The 23,051-nt window shown below is 48.8% G+C and overlaps 1 protein-coding gene across 6 annotated transcripts in view; it reads right to left on the bottom strand.

Annotated features, from left to right (window-relative positions):
- The window catches only part of SERTAD2 (SERTA domain containing 2), a 141,505-nt gene that overhangs the window by 38,003 nt on the left and 80,451 nt on the right, over positions 1-23,051 (bottom strand). The window contains exon 1 of one of the 6 annotated variants that reach the window (XM_083435446.1): positions 173-2,464. The exons of 2 other annotated variants lie outside the window; for them this stretch is intronic. In XM_083435446.1, coding sequence (XP_083291572.1) covers positions 173-177 — 5 coding nt within the window. In that variant the 5' untranslated portion in view covers positions 178-2,464. Of the gene's footprint in view, positions 1-172; positions 2,465-23,051 lie in introns of those variants that run through there. 3 more of the 6 variants (XM_083435442.1, XM_083435440.1, XM_083435445.1) reach the window with 3 other exon arrangements.

The following is a 23,051-nucleotide window of genomic DNA, read 5'->3' as shown; positions in this document are numbered from 1 at the left end:
TCCATCGCCACCTCGCCCTCTCCCCGAGGCAACACAGTTTGCTGGCAGAGTTCTTAGCATCTCCCCGATCCAGTGGATCCCCGGGCTGGGCAAAGCGGCAAGAGGACCCCCCCCCCCGCTCCTCCTCCTCTCCGGTTCCAATCTTTCCTTCCGAGCCGCGAGTTGCACTTACCCCATGCAGTTCCTCCTGAGAGCTGAGAAGCATCAGGGGCTGCTCCTGCGCGCTCCTCCTAATCTTCCCCCAGCTCCATATGTCGCTCTCCTCGCCCGCGGGTGGGGGGCTGGCGGGGGGCAGGAGGAGGAGGAGAGGAGTGGGGGCGGGGAGCGAATGCAGCTCGGGAAGGATTTAAGCCTCCGCTTTGCTCGGGCTGCGGCGGTCACGAAGCATTATACAATGGAGGAGGAGGAGGAGGAGGAGAGGCGGGGAGGGACCAGAGAGGCGGGGAGGGGGAGGAGAGGCGGCAGGCGCTGCGAGGAGACCAGCAGCAGCAGCAGCCCCGGCCAGGCAGAGCGAGCGAAAGGAGGAGAGCCTCCCCGAGCTCCTTGCCCTTTGGCTCGCTTGGGAAGCCCCGCCTCTGTCCCCAGGCAAGGCGGGCGAGGCGGGCGCGCTCAGCCGCTGGCTCGGCTCTCCATCCCGCGACACCAGGCCGAGCTGCACACGCGGCCCCCCTGGCGGGGCCAGCAGGCAGGAGGCGGAGCCGCCCAGCTCCAGGCAGCTATCGCTTACATGCGCCTTTCGTGGCGGGGGCGAGGCGGGGCCAGAGCGGCCGGGCTCACGCCAAAGCTGCTGGAGAGGCCGAGCCGGTGAGCGCCAGGAGAAAGGGTGGCGGCGGCGGCGAGCGTATCCGTCTCCACCCCTGAGCCCACCCGGCCTCTCGTCCGAGGGGGGGCAGCAGGTGTCCTCGCCACCGCCAGGCGATCTCGGTGCGCCGGTGGGTGAGCTGCACTCTGCGTATGCCCAGCGGCCCTGCGCCGGCTTCCTTCCTCAGGGCCAGCTCTGAAACCAGCCACGGAGGCTGCAAACGAGCCTACCTGCCTCTAGATACACCTGTGAATGCTGGAATGAATGGAGGGGCGCGCACGGTCTCCTATGGAGTCCGGCTGCTCCAGGCGACACAGGGGAGCGGGGGGGGGGGTGAACTTGGAATCCCACTGGAGATGCGGGGCGGGGGCGAACTTGGAAGCTGAACCGCCTTCCGCAGGAAAACACAAGGCGCACAAACAGGCGCCTTGCAGCAGCAGAGCGTCTTTCAAAAAGCAAGCAAAGCAACCGAGCCAGGTGACTTTCGTTTCCGGGGCGAAGAGCGGGGTGGGGTGGGATCCAGACAGCTGGAGAAAGACAAGGAAACCGGCATCGAGACAGCCGTGTCTACACGCACGTGGCCCGTGACAGCTTCACGTGCACACGTTAAAGTTGCAAGCTCGGGGGCGAGGAAGGGAGCTCGCTCCATTGACAAACGCGCAAACTCACACGCACACACATGCAAAGCAGTTCCTAAATTGGGCGCGCGCGCACATAGACACACACACCAGCCTGCTTGCTTGCTTGCTTGCTGAGCAGAGAAAACCACAACTATGCTAAGCACGCGAGCTATTCAATAACTTGCAACTGGTCAACAAGTCAAAAGTGGAGCAAGACTGCGAGTGCGCCTGGAAGCGGCGGCAGCAGGAGCTCTGCAGAAGGAACAACAGCTGGGGTCCTCCTGCAAGCCAGGGCAGCGATCAGGGGAAGGGGGGGGGAGCGCCGGCCTGGCGGCTGGCGAAAGGAGGAGAGGGCCTCCTCCGGGGCATGTGTGCGAATAGACGGAGGAAGCCTTGTTTTCGCCGCTCTACCCGGGCCGGACCTTTCCCTCTCGGCCCCCGCGAGGATCCACTATGTTTTCTCTTTCTCCCCAGCCCGTAGGTGAGCGAGGTGGACCCTCCCAGCCATTGCATAACCCGGCGATGCCCGCAGCCGCGTAAAAGGCCGGCGGGGAGCGGCGCTGCTGACGAGCAGGCGAAGCGGCTGTCTGGCTGGCCTCTCTCGCTTTGCCAATCCAGCCAGCCCGCTGCCCTGGCAAGGGAAGCAGAAGCTTCCCCGGTTGAACTTCGGCTCGCCTGGGGTAGATCCCGGCACTACAGAGCCAAAACCGAAAGCCAGTCGCCTTCCGCGCGCCCCCACCCCGCCAGTTGTACCTACAGGGAGAAATCATTAGAGGCACCCCATACGTACGGTTATACCAATGGCAGAGCGGTGGGGTGCGCTGCGCTTTGGCAACATTTGATAGCTTTCTCCCCCTGTCTAGGCAATCCAGGAGATAATGGCTTTATGGGATCGTGTCGAATACAAATAAGTCGGGGAGGGGGCAGTTTATTTACCCCTTTGGGCAGCAGTTTGGCGAGTTGGTTTAAGCACCCTGGCCCGGTTCATAGCTGCTCATAATCTCTCCCAGCTCCCACCACTCAAAATGCCTATGGTTATCCCCCCCCCCCCCCAGTACGGTAGGAGTAGGCGGCAGCTGCGTCACGAAATCAGTAGGAAGAAACCGGTGACCAATCTTCCTTCATCTTGGAAGTTTGTTCTTAAACGTGGGAAACTAAATCCAAGAGTTTTTCTTCCCCCCCCCCCCTTCCCAATCCCCCATCTCAAAGCCTTTCTCCTTGCAATTCGGCTCACGCACGTTAGTTTTAAAGAGAGGTTTGTAATAGGTAATGTAGTGACGCTTTAGACTTATATAAGTTGTTTTAAAATAGGATGATAAAAGGCAATTCGTGCACCTTGTTGGCTGTGACCCTGAAATCATGCCATCATGCGTTGCCTTCACGCAAGGTATAGCTAAACTGTGGCATTTCCCCCCACAAGAGACAGAAATGGCCACCTACTCAGATGGACAGGATTTTTGTTAGGGGGGGGCAGAACCTCAGTTTGTTACATATTTTTATTTATGGAGGGGGCAGCTACCCCCGCTTGGCTACTCTCATGTGGCTATAAAAGAGGATTGTGCAAATTCATGGAGGATTAATAACCAGGATGGCTATTTGTAGCCTCTACCGTCAGAAGCAGTTTGCATTTACATTTTGTTTTAGCTTTTTATCTGTTTTGATTTTTGTATGGTAAGTTTGCTTTGAACTTAAAGGTAAAGGGACCCTGTCATGACCGACTCTGGGGTTGCGGCGCTCATCTTACTTTATTGGCTGAGGGAGCCGGCGTACAGCTTCCGGGTCATGTGGCCAGCATAACTAAGCCGCTTCTGGCGAACCAGAGCAGCGCACGGAAACACCGTTTACCTTCCCGCCGGAGTGGTATCTATTTATCTACTTGCACTTTGTTGTGCTTTCAAACTGCTAGGTTGGCAGGAGCAGGGACCGAGCAACGGGAGCTCACCCCGTCGTGGGGATTCGAGCCACCAACCTTCTGGTTGGCAAGTCCTAGGCTCTGTGGTTTAACCCACAGCGCCACCCACGTCCCTTCCCTTGAACTTACATTTCATTAAAGAAAAAAAAGTGACTTAATATGTCTAATGACTGATAAATAAATAACACCCATTGCTGGGTGCGGGAGAGGGCTGTTGTGCTCAGGTCCTGTTTTTTTGCGCTTCCCACCGAGACACTTGGTTGGCAACTGTGAGACTAGGATGCTGGGTTGTTTGGTTGCTGGCCTGATCCAGCCGTGCTCTTCTTATGTTATGCTGCAGCTGAAATAATTGCATTGGCTGTCAATTAGCTAGCAGACCAAGTTCAAGGTGCTGGTCCCAATGTGTGATGCTATAGTCAGCTTGTGACTAGGATACCTAAAAGACTGGTCAGACCTCACCTGGAGTACTGTGTCCAGTTCTGGGCACCACAGTTCAAGAAGGACACTGACAAACTGGAACGTGTCCAGAGGAGGGCAACCAAAATGGTCAAAGGCCTGGAAACGATGCCTTATGAGGAACGGCTAAGGGAGCTGGGCATGTTTAGCCTGGAGAAGAGGAGGTTAAGGGGTGATATGATAGCCATGTTCAAATATATAAAAGGATGTCACATAGAGGAGGGAGAAAGGTTGTTTTCTGCTGCTCCAGAGAAGCGGACACGGAGCAATGGATCCAAACTACAAGAAAGATTCCACCTAAACATTAGGAAGAACTTCCTGACAGTAAGAGCTGTTTGACAGTGGAATTTGCTGCCAGGGAGTGTGGTGGAGTCTCCTTCTTTGGAGGTCTTTAAGCAGAGGCTTGACAACCATATGTCAGGAGTGCTCTGATGGCGTTTCCTGCTTGGCAGGGGGTTGGACTCGATGGCCCTTGTGGTCTATTCCAACTCTATGATTCTATGACTGTCTCACCTCTTGTATACCTGAGCACATTGCATTCTACAGCAGAGGGCTTCCTGCAGATACCATCCCACCAGGAGGTCAGCTCTGAATCCTTTAGCACGCCCTTCTGTTACATAACAGACAGGTACTTCTCTATTATATTTTTAGTGCCTATTGAAAACCTTCCTTTTCTAACAAGCCTTTTAAGGTGGACAACCCCCCCCCCCCCATTTTTGTATTAGTCTTGAAACTGTTTTGATACATGTTTTCATTGTTAAAGTCTCCCCTGTTTCATGAAGCTTGAGGATGTTTTATAAGAAGCAATTCATAAATTAAATAAATATCCAAATGCACACATGCCAGCCACATTGGAGAAGTGCAAATTAAGTAAGATTTCCTCTTGCTGCAATAATCTGCAAACTGATTTTTGATAAATGGTTCAGGAACTGAATAGTTTTGACAAACTGATTATGAAAGTGAACTAGTAATCTGGATATAACATGGCAGAAGAAGTTGTCTTCTCTACCTGCTTTTATGAAAAGAGCTTTTCCTCTTGATTTTTTTAAATCTTCAGTTTATATCACTATAGTGGAAAAATAATCAAACATTGAAAGCTCATAAAAATAAGTGCATTTTCATGAATTTGAGTAATTTATTATCAACACTGCAATATAAAGACAGTGGTTGCCAACTGTTCAGATCAGAGTCCACACCTAAGTGCCAGGCGAGAAGGGACCATGCATGTATTCCTGGGGTTTGCCAGGGTATGGCTGCTTGTGCTAGAGCAGTGTTGCACAGTGGTAAATAAACAGGGCCTCAAGTGTTCTTTTAAAATAATAATAATAATAATAATGTGGTTTTATTTATTTTATTTTGTACTAGAAGTAAAGTATTTAGCATTAACTCTGGAAGTGTTCCAGAGTTGGTTGCCAGATGTGAAATATATTGGCATTATTTTCAGCTCTCCTACCTCATTAGAGGAGGGAGGTGGGCAGAGAGATGAATGGATGCAGGCAGGTCTTGGCAAGGCAGAAGGAAAAGGCTGGAGTGGAGCTTCGGCCCAGCACATATAGTTGGATTTGCGTAAGTTTGATGTGCGTAACATGCGGCATGACTGTATTCTGCTTCAGACCCCAGCAGTGAAAAGCATGCTAGAGCCAGAGGAAGTGGTATGCCAGGCAGTGGCGTAGTGTGGGGGGTGCAGGGGGGGCCGGCCGCACCGGGCGCAACATCTGGGGGGGGGGCGCTCGCACTCGCAGCTCTCTGCCCCTACCTGGCTCACTCACTCTCTCTCACTGCAGTGCTGGCTGTGCGAATCCGATCCGAGCCGCCAGGTCGCCGCCCACTGTGGAGGGGAGGGTGCCAGGCATGCGGTGCGGAGAGAGAGAGAGGGACTATCTGGGGGAGGGACAGTGCAGCGGGGGGGGCGCAAATTACTTGCCTTGCCCCGGGTGCTGACAACCCACGCTACGCCACTGATGCCAGGGACTGACAGGACTCTGGTGAGTCTGCCCTGGGGGGAGAGGAGCTGGAGCCTGACTCGGGAGAGGGGGGCAATGGTCTGTGGGCACCTGTACCAGCCAGCAGACAAGAACTGGAGGCAGGGGGAGCTTCAGGGCTGGAGGAAGAGGCAGGCCAGGCAAGTGAAGGGCCAGGTGCTTTCCCACCCTTCCCTTGCACTACCGTCTCACAGAATCGGGAGGGAATTGAAGCAGGAAGAAAGGGCTTCCACAGAGGCAGAGTCTCTGTCTAAGTGTGCATAGCCTGTTAGGGGAAGCTACTGGTGGAGGGGGACTTGTTCCTGGTTGCTGCAACTGCTCCATCGAGTACAGACCTGGGAATAGCTGCCTAGGTACTAGATTGGTATGTGGAGGTCCCCAGAGCTGTAGAAGTGACTATAAGTGGTACATTTCACAACAAAGAGTTAACTCTCTGCCTGGTGCATTCCTTTGACATGGTAATGCATATACCGCCCCAGGCTTGTAGGCTGCCCCTTCCTCCTCTTAAGTTTTTGGATGTGGAAGGATGAGATAGAGGTCTTTCTCAACTGTACTAACCAAAGTTCCCCATTAGAACAAACCACAGTTTCCTATGTTGGGGCACATACTAGGATTGAACTGTGGTTTGACATGCTACTGTATTAAGTAGCCAAAATTCCCCAAGAGCAGATTGTAACAGGGAACTGTGGTTAGTTCAAAAGTGAAAGCTTTTTTTTAATCCTCTCTTCACATGTATTAAGGGAGGAAATGTGAGCACAAGTCCTACCTCAAAACCATGGTTTCCTGTTACGTGCGAAACAGGCCAATCTGTATCATATCCCTTAAAACTTTGTTGTTGGGATAGCCCTCAATATTCCCTTCCAGATAGCACATTTAATTGCTATTCAGGTTGCTACATGGAATGTGCTTACACAAATGTTCCAGGTAAAACTTGGTATTTTTAGTGCTGTTAATTAATCTTGAGCCTTACTGCTTCCCCTCCCCTATGCTGGCACCATTTTATGAAAATGCTTGGTTGGTTAAAAATATAGATCTTTGTGGATGTTTTGCTGCCTTGCTGTACAATTCCACACCTGGGAATTCTCATCCTGCCATGCTCAAACATGCAGTTTCTTTAGAAAAGGGACTTGCAGGAAGGCAAGGCAACAGCTAAGCACATTTTTGGCGCGATTGTTGTGCAAAAAAAGACCCTGTGGATGCAATCCACTGATGTTTCCTAGCACAGGCCCCACCAAACTGTAGCACTTATAGCTATATAATGTGGAAGTATATGCTGCAAAATGGTTGCAATCCAAATGAAGTTGGCTGAGCAGACATCCTCTGGTGCACAGTTGAGTAAGCAGCTCTTTCCCTGAATAACACTGCAAAAGCTCACTTGCTTGTTTATCATGTGTTTAATAAAGGCCTTCATAGATCTAATGCCACAGACAGAACTGTCCAATCGCCCCACGTCCCCTGAAAAACACACAAAACTTTTCAACATACTCATTTAGTCCAGTTCTGAGGCAGGACTTGACATGCCAGCCCAATGGATTTAAAATTGGCGGTTGCAAAATCATAATGGAACCATGACTGCCTAAGTGTGAGCTACAGTGACAGTGTGGCGTAGTGGTTAGGGTGCTGGGATAAGACCTGGAAGCCCAGGGCTGAAATCCCCACACAGATAAGAAGCTCGCTGGGTGACCTTCAGCCAGTCACTCCTAGTCTAATTCGCCTCACAGGGTTTTTGTAAAGATAACACACAGAGGAGCCTTGAGCTCCTTGGAGGAAATAATAATTTGTCGTTATGTCTCTACCATACAACAACAACAAATAATTATTACAGTTGTTGCAAGCCACAGGGCATGCAATTCAACTAGTCTCATAGTTTTGGTAAGTGTGTGTGCTCTTTCAGACACCCTGGTCAACAGCTGAAAAGTGCTCTCTTTCCTGGCAGCCACTGCAGGGGAAAAAACCCTCTTTCTGCCACTTGGAGACTGAAAATGCTGTAGTATTTGTAGCGTAAGAAACCATGGTGTCAGCTGAAAAGAGACTGCCTCCACAATAACAGAATACAGTGGTACCTCGGCTTACATACGCTTCAGGTTACAGACCCATAAATAGTGCTTCAGGTTAAGAACTTTGCTTCAGGATAAGAACAGAAATTGTGCTCTGGCGGCGTGGCAGCAGCAGGAGGCCCCATTAGCTAAAGTGGTGCTTCAGGTTAAGAACAGTTTCAGGTTAAGAACGGACCTCCGGAACGAATTAAGTACTTAACCTGAGGTACCACTGTAGATGCATTGATAGCCTCTTTCTTTTTCTATACAACATATTTATAACTTTTATAGGGTGTTGAGTTTGTTGGTGTTGAAGTGAGCAGGCACCCACTTAAAAGAAAGCCAGCACACCCCACTTGCCTTTATTTATTTGTTTTTGCTAGGTGCTTCTGAGCATCGACAAAAAATGGTGTGTCCAGTGCAAAGCATTTCTCTCCCCGTTAAATTACCAAGTCAAGCTTCTCCTTTCTCAATGAAGCTACAGCAAGGATACATCTGTTTGAAAGGAGCCTTTAGAAGTTGTAATCACGCTGTTCCTCTCTCCACCCCCACCCCAACTAGCAGTTGCTGAGTAGCTAAGGTGGTTCTAAATAAAGAACTGGAGTCAACAACAGGAAATAACTCCCACAGAAAAAAAAGAGGCACACAGAGAGAGAGTGAGAGCACAGAATACAAACTCTCACAAACCCTTGCACACAGCTGGTAATGACCTTTTTGTTCTACACATGCTGCATCTAAAACATTGCCTTTCAGAGCATGCCTTTTCATCAAAACAAGTAAACCTGTCACTGGCAGCAAGGTCTCTCAAGCTCCGCCCACCCAACCCTTCCCACTTGTCCTGCCACAGTGTGGCCTCTTCCACCATGCCTGCTGCACACATGACAATGGTCAAATGTGCTCTCTGAAAATAAGACATGCTTCTTTTTAAACTTGTGCTTTTCTTTCCAACGTGTTCTCAAAAGGAGAAGGAGGGGTGGAGGTGGGGCGAGGCAGCGGCGTAGCGTTGGTTGCTGGTGCCCGGGGTGGGTGCGCCCGTGTTGGGGATGGCAGCCCTCGTGGCCAATGGAGTGACTCCAACCCCGCCGGAGCAAAGTGGGGCTACACTGAGCTGCCTGCTGGCCTGGCTGGCCGACGTGGCTTTGTGGTCACTGAATGCAAAAAGAGGCAGGGTTACCAGCTTCCGTAAGAATACAAGAAGAGCTTGCTGGAGCAGACCAGTAGGGCTGGGCGATATCTGGGTTTCAACATCATGATATACAGTGGTGCCTCGCAAGACGAAATTAATTCGTTCCGTGAGTCTTTTCGTCTAGCGGTTTTTTCGTCTTGCGAAGCAACCCTAATAGCGGATTAGCGCTATTAGCGGATTAGCGGCTATTAAAGGCTTAAGGGATTAGCGGATTAGCTGCTAAAAGGCTATTAGCGGCTTAGCGGCTTAGAAAAAGGGGGTGGGGAGCGGAAAAAAATCTCAAGACTTGCAAGACATTTTCGTCTTGCGAAGCAAGCCCATAGGGAAATTCGTCCTGCGAAGCGCATTGAAAAACAGAAAACCCTTTCGTCTAGCGGGTTTTCAGTCTTGCGAGGCATTCATCTTGCAGGGCACCACTGTACCAATATATCAGGATGTCTGAAACAAGGATGGAGGTATGTGAAGGCATTGGCTGGCTTCACTGTTTCCCCCACATTATTATTTTTGCATAGCCTGCGTGCACACACACACACACACACACACACTTCATGATATATTGCCAGGTCAAAAATTATGAAATATGGACTTCAAATTGGTTTGGGACAATATATTGATATATTGCCCAGCCCCACAGACCAGTGGCCTATTTAGTTCAGCAATTCTGTTCTCATAGTGGCCATTTGAAGCCCACGGACAGGACACGAAGAGCAAGAGCACTCTCCCCTCGTGTGGTTTCTAGCAACTAGAATTCAGAGGCATAGCACCTCCAACAGTGGCGGCAGAACACATCCAACAGGGTGAGTCGTGTCCACGGCTTTAAATTCAAAAGCTATTCTGCCTCCCCCAGCTTGGTGCCATTCCAGATGTTGGATTCCAGTGTCCTTCAGTTTCATCCAACGTTGAAAATGGTCTGGGATGATGGAAATTGTAGTGCAGCAACATCTGGAGGTCACTGGGTCAGGTGCCCTCCAGATTGAAACACAGAAAATCTAGAAGCATCCAGCAACATCACCTATAACAATTTTCTAGGGATATTTGGTAGAACCCTCCACAACTCGGCAAGAAAAAAATGCAGTGAGTTTTTGAAGCAGCATAAAATCTCCAGGGTTTTCGTGTTTATGAAAGGGGAAGGATCAAACTCCTGCATATACCTTGGAATAAGAGACGATGACCTGTCCATGTAATGAAGAGACAATTTACTTATTACAGAATGCTAGTTTGGGTTCTCCAACGTCAAATTCAGCACTTATGAGAGACTGCAAAGCCCACCACTTTCTCAGAAAATCTTGAGATCTCTTCTGCGGAATGTTCTTTGGGAGCACCTAAAGTCATATTAATAATGCACTTCTAAGTGCCTAATCGCATGGTTGGCGGTTCGAATCCCCGCGGCGGGGTGAGCTCCCATCTACGGTCCCAGCTCCTGCCCACCTAGCAGTTCGAAAGCACCCCTAAAAAGTGCAAGTAGATAAATAGGTACCGCTTTAAAGCGGAAAGGTAAGCGGTGTTCTGTGTGCTGTGATGGTGCAGGCTCGCCAGATGCAGCTTGTCACACTGGCCACGTGTCCCGGAAATGTCTGCGTATGGCGCCGGCTCCCAGCCTCTAGAGTGAGATGAGCGCACAACCCTAGAGTCTGTCAAGACTGGCCCGTACGGGCAGGGGTACCTTTACCTTTACCTTTACAGTGCCTAATGCTTTTTTACTTTCTGTACCATTTACATTGATGCAGGTCTTTCTCCCCTAGATTTATAGCAAACTGGTTGCCATCTTCACAAAAGATCCATGCTGTTCTGGATCTTCTGGGGAAAGCCAATATTATTTGACTCCCAGTTTACCTGGTATGTAAAGCAGAACCTTAAGTGGTACTGAGATAGATCCACTGAGGACAATACTATCAGGAGTAATGAGCTATACTCTCTGGCTAGCTGTGAATGATCCACAGGCCTGGAGTTCCATTTCCAAATTTAACTGCAGCTTAATTGTTCTGTGGAGTCAGTAATCAGCCTCTTGACACACCCTACTGAATTGCCCGAAGTTAGCAAGCTGTTTAATACTGCCCTGCCACGAAGCTCCTAGAGCAAAAGGGACTGAGCTATTAATGAATGGGAAGTGAACCCTCAGCCTTATGAGGAAGCTCTAGCAAAAGAAAGCTAGTTCACTCTGCAGGTAGGAAATTTCTGCCCATCAGAAATGACTGATGAGCTGTTTGCAATGGGATGCAAAAAACTGAGAAACATACAAAGATACTGTATTTTTTGCTCTATAAGACTCACTTTTCCCCCTCCTAAAAAGCAAGGGGAAATGTGTGTGCGTCTTATGGAGCGAATGCAGGCTGCGCAACTATCCCAGAAGCCAGAACAGCAAGAGGGATTGCTGCTTTCACTGCGCAGCGATCCCTCTTCCTGTTCTGGCTTCTGAGATTCAGAATTTTTTTTTCTTGTTTTCCTCCTCCAAAAACTTGGTGCGTCCTATGGTCTGGTGCGTCTTATAGAGCGAAAAATACGGTAATCATAATCTCTCGAAACACCATAAAGTCTACAGCAGCACTATGTTTTCAGAGTGGTGTTAATTTTCAACAGAACTGCAATCACCATTTGGGCCAACATACCAGAGTCAAAAATGAACATACCATAATTTTCGCTCCATAACACACAGTTTTTTCCTCCTAGAAAGTAAGGGGAAATGTCTGTGCGTGTTATGGAGCGAATGCCTATGGATGGCGGGGGAATTTGCTGCAGTCGTGAGCAGTCCGGGGCTCGCTTTGAAACAGCAAAGCGGGTGTAAGCGGCTCCTGTCAGCTAGCCGAGCTGGGGAGGAGGGAGAGAAGCAGAGCGGGAGAGGAGAGGAGAGGAGAGGAGCCACTTACACGAGTGTAAGCGGCTCCTGTCTGGTTGGCTGCTTTAAAACAACCCCTGCTCTCTGTCCCTGCCTGCAGCTTTTTGCTGTCCGATTTTGGAATAGCCACTGTAGGGGCTGTGTGTGTGTGTGTGCTTGAGCTATCTGCAGCTGGGACAGTGGCGTAGCGTGGAGGGTGCAGGGGGGCCCGGCCGCACCGGGCGCAACATCTGGGGGTTAGGGTTAGGGGGCGCAAATCCACGGGTTAGGGGGTGCAAATTACTTGCCTTGCCCCGGGTGCTGACAACCTACGCTACGCCACTGAGCTGGGAGATGAGCTGCAGTCTGATAGTTGGCTGGATAGTAGTTGGAGAAGCTGGCTCAGAAGAGGCAGAAAACGAGAGGATCAGATGGGTAGCTAGATGGGTCAAGAAGAGGACTCTGTGGGTTGTTGAAGTTTTTTGGGCTGAGATGGTGATGAAACTTGGGTCAGGAAGATGCTATTTAGGTATGCCTTTGCACAAGTCTTTTGATGAGGCCCTCCAGATGTGATGGGCTTCCAGCCCCTATCAACCCTGGCCATTGATCATGCTGGCTGGTGCTGGCAGGACCTAAAGTCCAACAACACCTGCAGTCTCCTAGGTTCCCCACCTAGATAAAGCCTACCTCTTTGAAAAATGTAGTTCAGATAAAAGTTATTGACCACTGCCCTCTTGCCCATTTCTGTCACTTTGCACAGTTGTCAGGTCTAGCTACTAAATGTGGCAAGTGCTGCGCTCAAGCCTGAAGGCATTTTGACAGCTGGACATGTGCCTTGCAGCTTCCAAGAAGGTGTCAGCCCAAGTGTCAGGAGTGTACAAGCAGTGGAAGAACGCCCACTAGGAGGGAAGATGCAGGCAGCTTCCAAGTACAAATAAGAGAAATGGGACATTCATTTAAGGTCTCTTTTATGGTATCTGGGAAGCCCCAAAATGGCAAGATTTCTCTTAAGTGAGTAAGTAAAACAAATATTCCTCTAGGTTGCCTTGCTTGCCTACTGTAGTCATAACAATGTTTATCTTCATATTTCTCTTTACGTTAATTCCAAGGCTGTATGATTACTTTATCTGGTCTGTTTTATAAAGGGATTGGTAAGGAAATAGCTTTATTGTATTATTAGTATTTTGTACTGTGCTTGATTTTTATTCTATATATAAGGGGTTTAAAATTCTGTTTTGAGATTTATTTATCTTTGAAATCCCTTTAATACACTGTTTGAATTCTTTTGTGTTGTATTTGACCTACACTTTGCATATTCTGAGGTCCCCGTACAGTCATACCTCAGAAGCCGAACAGAGTCCATTCCAGAAGTCTGTTCGACTTCCAAAATGTTCGGAAACCAAGGTGCAGCTTCCAATTGGTTTCCGATTGTGCAGGCACGCTGGAAACAAAAGCGGAAGCAGCGCCGGTATTTGGCTTCCAAAAAAGGTTCGAAAACCGGGACACTCACTTCTGGTTTTCAATCATTTGGGAACCAGAACGTTCAACTCCCAAGGTGTTCGGGAGCCAAGGTATGTCTGTATTCGATTTTTAAATTCTACATTGATTGGACTTTTTGTTTGATATTTGAACTCTATTTTGTAAATGGTTTGATATTCTTTTGCCTGCTACTGGACCTCTGCTTTGTATAATGTTCTGCAATTCTGTCAGATTCTTATTTTCTGTAAATTGCTTTTGAATATAAAGCAATTGAGACATTTTATAATATATTGCAAGCACAAAAGTTGAGGAAACTAAGCATGTTCATTAAGCAAGCATGCGATTGCTAGCAAACTCCTGAATGCTGCATCAACTGGCAAAGCCTTTCAGTGCAGAGTATTTACCAAATAATCTTCACCAGCCTTTTTGCATCACTGGTCATAGGCCACCAACATACAATTCCTACCCTCCCCTGGGGAGACAAGTTCCTATCACATTCTTAAAATGAAAGTATGAAAGTTAATCTTGTTGTTTGTTTGTTTGTTTTTTAAAAAGGTTAACCATCAAAACCCATTTCCCCACCACATACTTGCACTACATAGTAATTAATAATAATAATAATAATAATAATAATAATAATAATAATAATAATAATATTATTATTTATTATTTATACCCCGCCCATCTGGCTGGGTTTCCCCAGCCACTCTGGGTGGCTTCCAACAAAGATGAAAAATACACTAAAATGTCACATATTAAAAACTTCCCTGAACAGGGCTGCCTTCAGATGTCTTCTGAATGTCAGGTAGTTGTTTATCGCTTTGACATCTGATGGGAGGGCGTTCCACAGGGCGTTCCACAGTAACTTAAACCCCTGACAAAAATGCATTTAGGAACTAAAGTCTGCTTTGAACCCTTCTAGCCAAGAGAAGCCAATCTGACTAAACTTGAAACATGCAGGCTTGGGAAATTCGTAAGAGAGAGAAAGTCAGCTTTGTTTGGCAAGCAGGGAACTGGCTGCCAGGAGAACATCAAAACAACAATGAAAACAAAATACAAACTCGGGAGTGACACTTGGTAGCTGTTCTAGAAAATCTCTTCGGAAAACTTTGGGTTTACAAACCAAAACACTGCTTCAGTCTTTTGCTGCAGTTGTAAAACATTGATACCTGCTGCTATCAGCTGCTGCTGAGAGCTACAGTGTTATCACTGAAAGCAGATTTTTAAAGGTATTAAGCTTTTCCCCTCCTTTCTCAGCAACTAAAAATCTAGGAGGAGGTGGCAGTAAGTTGCTTCTAAGTTGCAGGCCTTGATGGCTGTCCTTTCAAAATGTGACACACAAAAAGAATCAGTCATGTTTATAAGCTTGCAGCCTCTTAGCAGAAATTCTGTTAACATTTTTTTAAAAATGCTGTGTTCCTGCCCACTTGCGCTGACACACACAAAGCCTTAACAACAGCAGTGATTCACGGTCGGTTCCAGTCATGCTCACAAGTGATGTGGCACATTTTCGGTGCCTCCGGTATTTGCGTAATTGAGCTTCATTTGCTCTGCCCCCAGCCTGCGAGGAGTGCCAAAAAAGCAGCGGTGTCATCTGCCCACAACTCATCCTCCTACCTGCCTGATGGATGATGCACGCAGCACGACACAGGATGAGGAAGGGAGAAAAATAAGGATGACAAAAGCTGCATTTGCTGATCAGAGAAAGCTTCCTGAATCAAAGCGGGGGAATAAGAATGAAAGGCTGATAACCATGGATTAGAGTCTCTATTAGACACACAAACTTGCAACTTGTGTGCTTAACATATGCCATTTTCAACTTTACACAGTTAAAGTCTGGCTTGGTGGAAAAACACACAAATTAAATGCACAGAAGGCGGAGAGCTTAAAAGCTCATTTTGTGCTGGGTTTTTCTGGGAGGCTCTCAGATGGCCCTGCAAGATCTCACAAGAACCTCACAGAGCCTAGTAAGTAAGGCAGAACACTTAAAAGCAGTTCCAAGGAGATATTGCGTATCCCCGGAACAAAACCCTCACTCAAGTTGTGAGTTCCCTGTATTGTAGCAAAATTACCTGTTCTGAACAAATTAAATCTGTATGCATATTGTGGCACAACTTGGGCCTATTTGACGCTGTGGGTTAAACCACAGAGCCTAGGACTTGCCAATCAGAAGGTCGGCGGTTCAAATCCCCGCAACGGGGTGAGCTCCCGTTGCTCGGTCCCTGCTCCTGCCAACCTAGCAGTTCGAAAACACGTCAAAGTGCAAGTAGATAAATAGGTACTGCTCCGGCAGGAAGGTAAACGGCGTTTCTGTGCGCTTCTCTGGTTCGCCAGAAGCAGCTTAGTCATGCTGGCCACATGACCCGGAAGCTGTACGCCGGCTCCCTCGGCCAGAAGATGGGAACCAGCATGAGTCTGCTTCTCAGGAAGAGCCCCTTTCAGTGGGGGAATCCCCTAGCCAGAGTCCCCAGGAAAAGGGGAGGAAGGCAAAACAGACTCACAGCATGATCTGTCCAGACTTCCAGGATGAAACATGAATGGCAGAACAAGATGTCAGCATGAACTTCTGGGCGCTTGGCTTTTGCCCCGTTCTACCAACCAATGGGCCCAGTGGCAAATTTCCTTAACATAAAAAGGTAAAGGTAAAGGACCCCTTACAATAAAGTACAGTCGTGAACGACTCTGGGGTTGCGGCACTCATCTCGCTTTACTGGCCGAAGGAGCCGACGTTTGTCCGCAGACAGTTTATCTGGGTCATGTGGCCAGCATGACTAAGCCACTTCTGGTGAAACCAGAGCAGCGCACAGAAAAGCCGTTTACCTTCCCGCTGGAGTGGTACCTATTTATCTACTTGCACTTTGATGTGCTTTCGAACTGCTAGGTTGGCAGGAGCAGGGACCGAGCAACAGGAGCTCACCCCATCACGGGGATTCAAACCGCCAACCTTCCAATCAGCAAGCTCTAGGCTCAGTGGTTTAGACCACACCACCACCCACGTCCTTAACATAGTTACCATGAATACACTTTTCTCGGTTCAAAAGCCTAGGGTGTTATATCGATCTGGTGAGGAAAGACTCTCAACTTCTATGCAACATGGTATCCTTTTATTGACTTCATTAACACAATCGAACATGGTTTCACCCTCCATCACCTCATGGAGATACTTTCGTTTGATTACCTTTCTTGGAATGTCTAAAACTATCAGCTGCTATTTTTCTTTCTTTCCTGTACTAAGCTCTGCTTTCCTTGTATGGGTATGTTTTGTTGCTTGAAATTAAAAAATAAATTTTAAATCTTATTTTTTAAAAAGCCTAGGGTGTTAATTTTTATTTATTTATACATTTTCGATAATTTGATACATCCACTAAGCAGTTATTATAATTTTTCCTACATTCTTGGACTGCCCACACGCTCCTCAATTCTTGTTACCTGCATTTCCTTAATCACCACCTCTCCTCTGGCTGCTTTTAACTGCAACCTACTGGCTATTGTATTTCTTTATATATTCTGCAAAGTATTCCCACAACTCTCTTGTGTCCGATTCATCCTGATTCCTTAACTTTGCAGCCAGCATTGCTAATTCCACATATTCTATTAGCTTATTCTGCCAGTCCTCTTTTGTAGGACTATTTTTATCCTTCCACCTTTGGGCATACAATATTCTGGCCGCTGCTGTTGCATAATGGAAGGGATTAAGTACTTTCTTAGGTATTTCACCCTCTGTTATACTCAGCAAGAATACCTCTGCTTTGGGGGGAAATGATAGCCTTAACATCTTTTAAAATTCTGAATATATCATCTCCCAATATACTTTGGCTTTCTTACACCCCCACCACATGTGTAAGAAGGTCCCCTCGCTCTCTTCACACTTCCAACATAGTTTAGTTCCTTTTTCAATACATTTTTACAAGTTTACTCGGGGTGAGATACCATCTGCAGATCATTTTTTGTAGGTTCTCTTTTAGAGTACAGCATGCTGAGAAGTTTATCGTTGTTTTCCATAGCCTCTCACAGGATACCATATCTATGTTGGGTCCTAAATCAATTGCCCGTTGAATCATGGATGTTTTTGTTGTTTCTTCCTTGGTCTCCTATTCTAATAAGATTTCATAAATTTTGGAGACTAATTGTTCTTTATTTCCCATTAGTATTTTTTCAAATTCTGAGCCTTGCTCAGAAAGTCCTCTTCCTTTGTCTTTCTTTAAAATCTCATTTAATTGGTGATATTGGAACCAGTATTTAATCCTATTTTGTATGTCTTTTCTTTTTTAAAATTTTTATTCTCCTTCTTTAAATTCTATGATATCTTTGTAGGTACCGTATTTTTCGCCCTATAAGACGCACTTTTCCCCCTTCAAAAATGAAGCGGAAATCTGGGTGCGTCCTATGGGGCGAATGCACCAACCCCTCTCGCTCTCCAGGCTTCAGGAGGGAGGTCCCGCAGGGATGTCTAGGCTGTGGATAGCAGCCTGCTTCCCGGAGCGTCGGGCGCCCTGAAAGCAGAGTGCCTGGCGCTTCGGGAACACATCCGCACCCTAGGCAGCCCTGCAGGAGGTCCCGCAGGGATGTCTAGGCTGCGGATAGCAGCCTGCTGCCTGGTGCGAGGGGCGCTCTGCTTCAGGGCGCCCCTCACGCCAGGCAGACACCCGCAGCGTGGGGAGCCCTCCAGGAGTTCCCTGCAGCGCTCCCCACGCTGTGGATAGCAGCCTGCTGCCTGGTGCGAGGGGCGCTCTGCTTCAGGGCGCCCCTCACGCCAGGCAGACACCCGCAGCGTGGGGAGCCTTCCAGGAGCTCCCAGCAGCGCTCCCCACGCTGCGGATAGCAGCCTGCCGCCTGGCGCGAGGGGTGCCCTGAAGCAGAGCGCCCCTCGCGCCAGGCAGACACCCGCAGCGTGGGGAGCCCTCCAGGAGTTCCCTGCAGCGCTCCCCACGCTGCGGATAGCAGCCTGCTGCCTGGTGCGAGGGGCGCTCTGCTTCAGGGCGCCCCTCACGCCAGGCAGACACCTGCAGCGTGGGGAGCCCTCCAGGAGTTCCCTGCAGCACTCCCCACGCTGCGGATAGCAGCCTGCAGCCCGGCGGGCGGGGCGCCCTGAAGCAGAGCGCCCCTCGCGCCGGGCATACATCTGCAGCATGGGGAACGCTGCAGGAGGTCCCAGCAGCGCTCCCCACGCTGCGGATAGCAGCCTGCCGCCTGGCGCGAGGGGCGCCCTGAAGCAGAGCGCCCCTCGCGCCAGGCAGACATCCGCAGCGTTGGGAGCCTTCCAGGAGCTCCCAGCAGCGCTCCCCACGCTGCGGATAGCAGCCTGCCGCCCGGCGGGCGGGGCGCCCTGAAGCAGAGCGCCCCTCGCGCCGGGCATACATCTGCAGCATGGGGAACGCTGCAGGAGGTCCCAGCAGCGCTCCCCACGTTGCGGATAGCAGCCTGCTGCCTGGCGCGAGGGGCGCTCTGCTTCAGGGCGCCCCTCACGCCAGGCAGACACCCGCAGCGTGGGGAGCCCTCCAGGAGTTCCCCGCAGCGCTCCCCACGCTGCAGATAGCAGCCTGCTGCCTGGCGCGAGGGGCGCTCTGCTTCAGGGCGCCCCTCACGCCAGGCAGACACCCGCAGCATGGGGAGCCCTCCAGGAGTTCCCCGCAGCGCTCCCCACGCTGCGGATAGCAGCCTGCTGCCTGGTGCGAGGGGCGCTCTGCTTCAGGGCGCCCCTCACGCCAGGCAGACACCCGCAGCGTGGGGAGCCCTCCAGGAGTTCCCCGCAGCGCTCCCCACGCTGCAGATAGCAGCCTGCTGCCTGGCGCGAGGGGCGCTCTGCTTCAGGGCGCCCCTCACGCCAGGCATACATCCGCAGCGTGGGGAGCCCTCCAGGAGTTCCCTGCAGCGCTCCCCACGCTGCGGATAGCAGCCTGCTGCCTGGCGCGAGGGGCGCTCTGCTTCAGGGCGCCCCTCACGCCGGGCAGACATTGGCCAGCCCCACAAGCTCGGGGGACAGTTCCTCGACCTGGTTGGGTTTCCCGGACCTGCTTTTGGGGGGAAAATAAAGGAAAAAATTTTTTCCTTTATTTCCCCCCCAAAAAACTAGGTGCGTCCTATGGGACGGAGCGTCCTATGGGACGAAAAATACGGTACCTCATTCTCCCTTCGTATTTGTCTTTTTATTGATAGTGCTTCCACAGGCGATAGCCAGCATGGCGTTTTCCTTTCTAAAGTGTCCTTATACCTTAACCAAACTGAATAAAGGCTCCTTCTTATTATATGGTTAAGGAACCCTAGGGTGTTAATTCTACAGGTACAAAATAGGCAAGTTGAGAGAATGCTAGCACCATATAAGGAGGCCACCTACGCTTGAGAATAGCACCCAGCTTTTATTATTTTTAACATACATGTTTCTAGCCCTCAATGAATCAAGGTAGGCTTGGAAAATGTATGCATGAACAATGCCTGCTGAAATCTGTGCTTTTGCTGAAAAGAGACATCAGTAGAAGTCGCAGTTCTGGTTCCAAGCCAGCAGTAGCAGAAATAAAGAAACTGTACACACATTTGTTTAGTTTGCATGCTTTAGAATTTTTTTTTGTTATACAATGTGTACGAAGCCTGAATTATGAGGAGCGGAAACACATCCTAAATAAAAGCCACATGCAAATGTTTCAAGTTTGTTCAGATTCAACAATATAGTGCTTCATGAAGTTGCTAAACAATCCTCTTTATAAATATCTGAAACTTGCTGTCATCCTTTCGGTTCAGTCAAATTTAGGTTTGTTTAGCTTTTTGAATATTTATAATCTGCACTTTCACAAAATATATCAAGGCGGCTTACAACATGCAAAATACAATAAAGTTTGTCTGTAAAGATCCACAATGCATAATTAAAAGCATCAACAAAATATTAGCAGATTCCGATTTGTTAAAAAGAAAAAACTGTATTGTGAAAGCTCGTGTAACCAATAGAGTTTTCAGTAGGCATCTGAAAGGAGGCGGGAGTCTGTAACCTGAAGCGTCTGTAACCTGAAGCGTATGTAACCCGAGGTACAAGAGCACCCTTCACAAAGCTAAAAGTGGCCACCTCCTTCAGCCTTACCCCCACACCCCAAACCTACTTCCAATATTTACGAAGGCATTACACTAAGCGGCAATTTCTGCATGGTGGGTTAGGCTGCAACTCACAAACACATTTCGTACGTAGATCACATTTTCGGATTTGCTTTGTTTCTGTAAGCCAGAGAACCTTTGGTGGCTTTTCCCACGTGGGAGTGCTAGAAATGAGATGGGCTATTGGCATTAACTTCCTTCATGATAAAGGCACACAGTTCTTCAAACTTATGTACCATTGCACCTGTAATTAACCCTCAGCACACACACACCCAACCACAGCCTTTATTCTTCTATGATAGAAAGGAAACTACTTTTTCTTAGTTTTGTTTTCTCTACACTTCCTGCAGTGGATAATGGAACCAAAACAGACAATAGGAAGGACAAGAACAAGCTTCCAGGCTAAGAGGTGTTTAATAAGATATACTTCACAAGTAACAGTACTAACACACATCTCATAGAACTCAGAATATAGAGCTGCAAGGGACCCAGAGGTCATCTAGTTCAACCCCCTGCTGTTTTCAGCCACAAGGACAAAGGCCTTCCAGCCCCATATTATAGGTTACCGGAGTCTCTTCTCTGCCTGCCATACTTCATACCCATTTATTCTGCATGTTTCTGCCCAGTATTGGATTCTGAAATGGGATGTTGCTCAACCAACTAAACTACAACAGTTTCCTAAGAATATTTTATCTCACCGCGCATCTGGCTCTACTTGTTATCAAACAGCTGCAACTGAAACACATTCAGCTACATCCACCAGCTGGACAGGGAGGTGGGGGAGGGAGGGAGGGACGAAATGCAGGGCACATTTTGTTTGGTGCCTGTGCAAACGCAATTAGCAATGTTACATATATGTGCACTATAAAAAACAAACAAAAACAAATTAGTCTAAGCCCCTCCCTCAGATATTTAACTCTGAGTGACCAAAGGGAGAGTGCTGACACCAGATGCGTTTTCAGAAAAGGTAAAATATGGGAAAGGGTCTCACCAGGAAGAGATTGTAAAACAGGTTATGTACGAAGCAGAGTGGAAAATATAGCAGGAGATATCATGCTAATGGTTAAATTCTAAGGTAAAAAGGTACCCCTGCCCGTACGGGCCAGTCGTGACCGACTCTAGGGTTGCGCGCTCATCTCGCTCAAGAGGCCGGGAGCCGGCGCTATCCGAACACACTTCCGGGTCATGTGGCCAGCGTGACGAAGCTGCTCTGGCGAGCCAGCGCAGCACACGGAACGCCGTTTACCTTCCCGCTGGTAAGCGGTCCCTATTTATCTACTTGCACTTTGACGTGCTTTCGAACTGCTAGGTAGGCAGGAGCTGGGACCGAACGACGGGAGCTCACCCCGTCGCAGGGATTCGAACTGCCGACCTTTCGATCGGCAGGTCCTAGGCTCTGTGGTTTAACCCACAGCGCCACCTGCGTCCCCAAAATTCTAAGGTAGCAATCCAGAAAAGTCCACATCAAGGTCCCAGTTTGGGCAGAAAGAAGTACACATACAATCCTCCAATGCAAAGATACTCCTGGGCACCCATGTTTTAATCCCAGCTCCTGCAGAACTCAAACCATCTAACCAGCAAACGGTCTTTCTGGAATTGGCAGATGGCAAGATGGTGTGGGTGTGGGTGTGGGTAGGGGACAAATACAGGCCACATCTTTCATGTGATCCATTGGGCTGTTAGATCTCTAGATCACTTGGGATTTATTTACTATTTTGTATCAAGGTGGTTGTGGTAGGAGATGATGGATTTCCAACACCAAGGGGAACACACAGCTGAGGAGCTCTGCCCCATCTGGTTGGCACGCAACATGGCTGTTCCAGCTGCTCAGGCACAAACCGTTCCTTGTGCTGCTACAATTGTGCTGTAGCAGCATAAAATCAACACAATATACACAAAAAAGCAGACCAAGGGGACCAAGTGAGAGCAGGGAAGGGGAGTTTCAGTGTCAAACACCTCAGCTGAGAGAAGATACAGATGACTCATTTCAAGGTCAAATAGCTCCACAGGGCTGCTTAAAATCACAGGTATTCAAGAAAGAAAGAAAGAAAGAAAGAAAGAAAGGAAGGAAGGAAGGGAAAAGTTATGAGGCTCAGTAAGCTTACAGACAAACAGGAGACCCAACCAATTTATAAGTCCTTTTTGTAGTGTTCTTCAGGGTGAGTCAACTGAACTAAAAATGCCGCTGATCCAGTGGAAGTCCAAGGACACCGTCTTAGACTAAAGAAACCAGGACAGCTGATGAGCTAACAAAAAGAAATGAAGAATAACAATGTGCTATACTTCTGTGGCTGCACCTTTGATGCAAGGAGGGGGAGATCACAAATTAATACAGTGGTACCTCGGGTTACAGACGCTTCAGGTTACAGATGCTTCAGGTTACAGACTCCACTAAACCAGAAATAGTACCTCAGGTTAAGAACTTTGCTAAAGGATGAGAACAGAAACCGTGCTCCAGCGGCACGGCGGCAGCAGGAGGCCCCATTAGCTAAAGTGGTACTTCAGGTTAAGAACAGTTTCAGGTTAAGAACAGACCTCCAGAACGAATTAAGTCCTTAACCCGAGGTACCACTGTACTCCCCTCATCAAAAACTGCTGCCAGGAAGAAGGGTTCTAGTACAGCACTGCTATGTGCAGGGATGTTTTAAGGCAGGGAAGCATTTGATCAGGGGATTTCCACCATCTC

The sequence above is a fragment of the Podarcis tiliguerta genome (genome assembly GCF_965153285.1).
Source record: "Podarcis tiliguerta genome assembly, chromosome: 3".
NCBI lineage: Eukaryota > Metazoa > Chordata > Lepidosauria > Squamata > Lacertidae > Podarcis > Podarcis tiliguerta.
The sequence above is the reverse complement of the archived record's forward strand: the minus strand, read 5'-3'. Positions and strand labels throughout refer to the sequence as shown.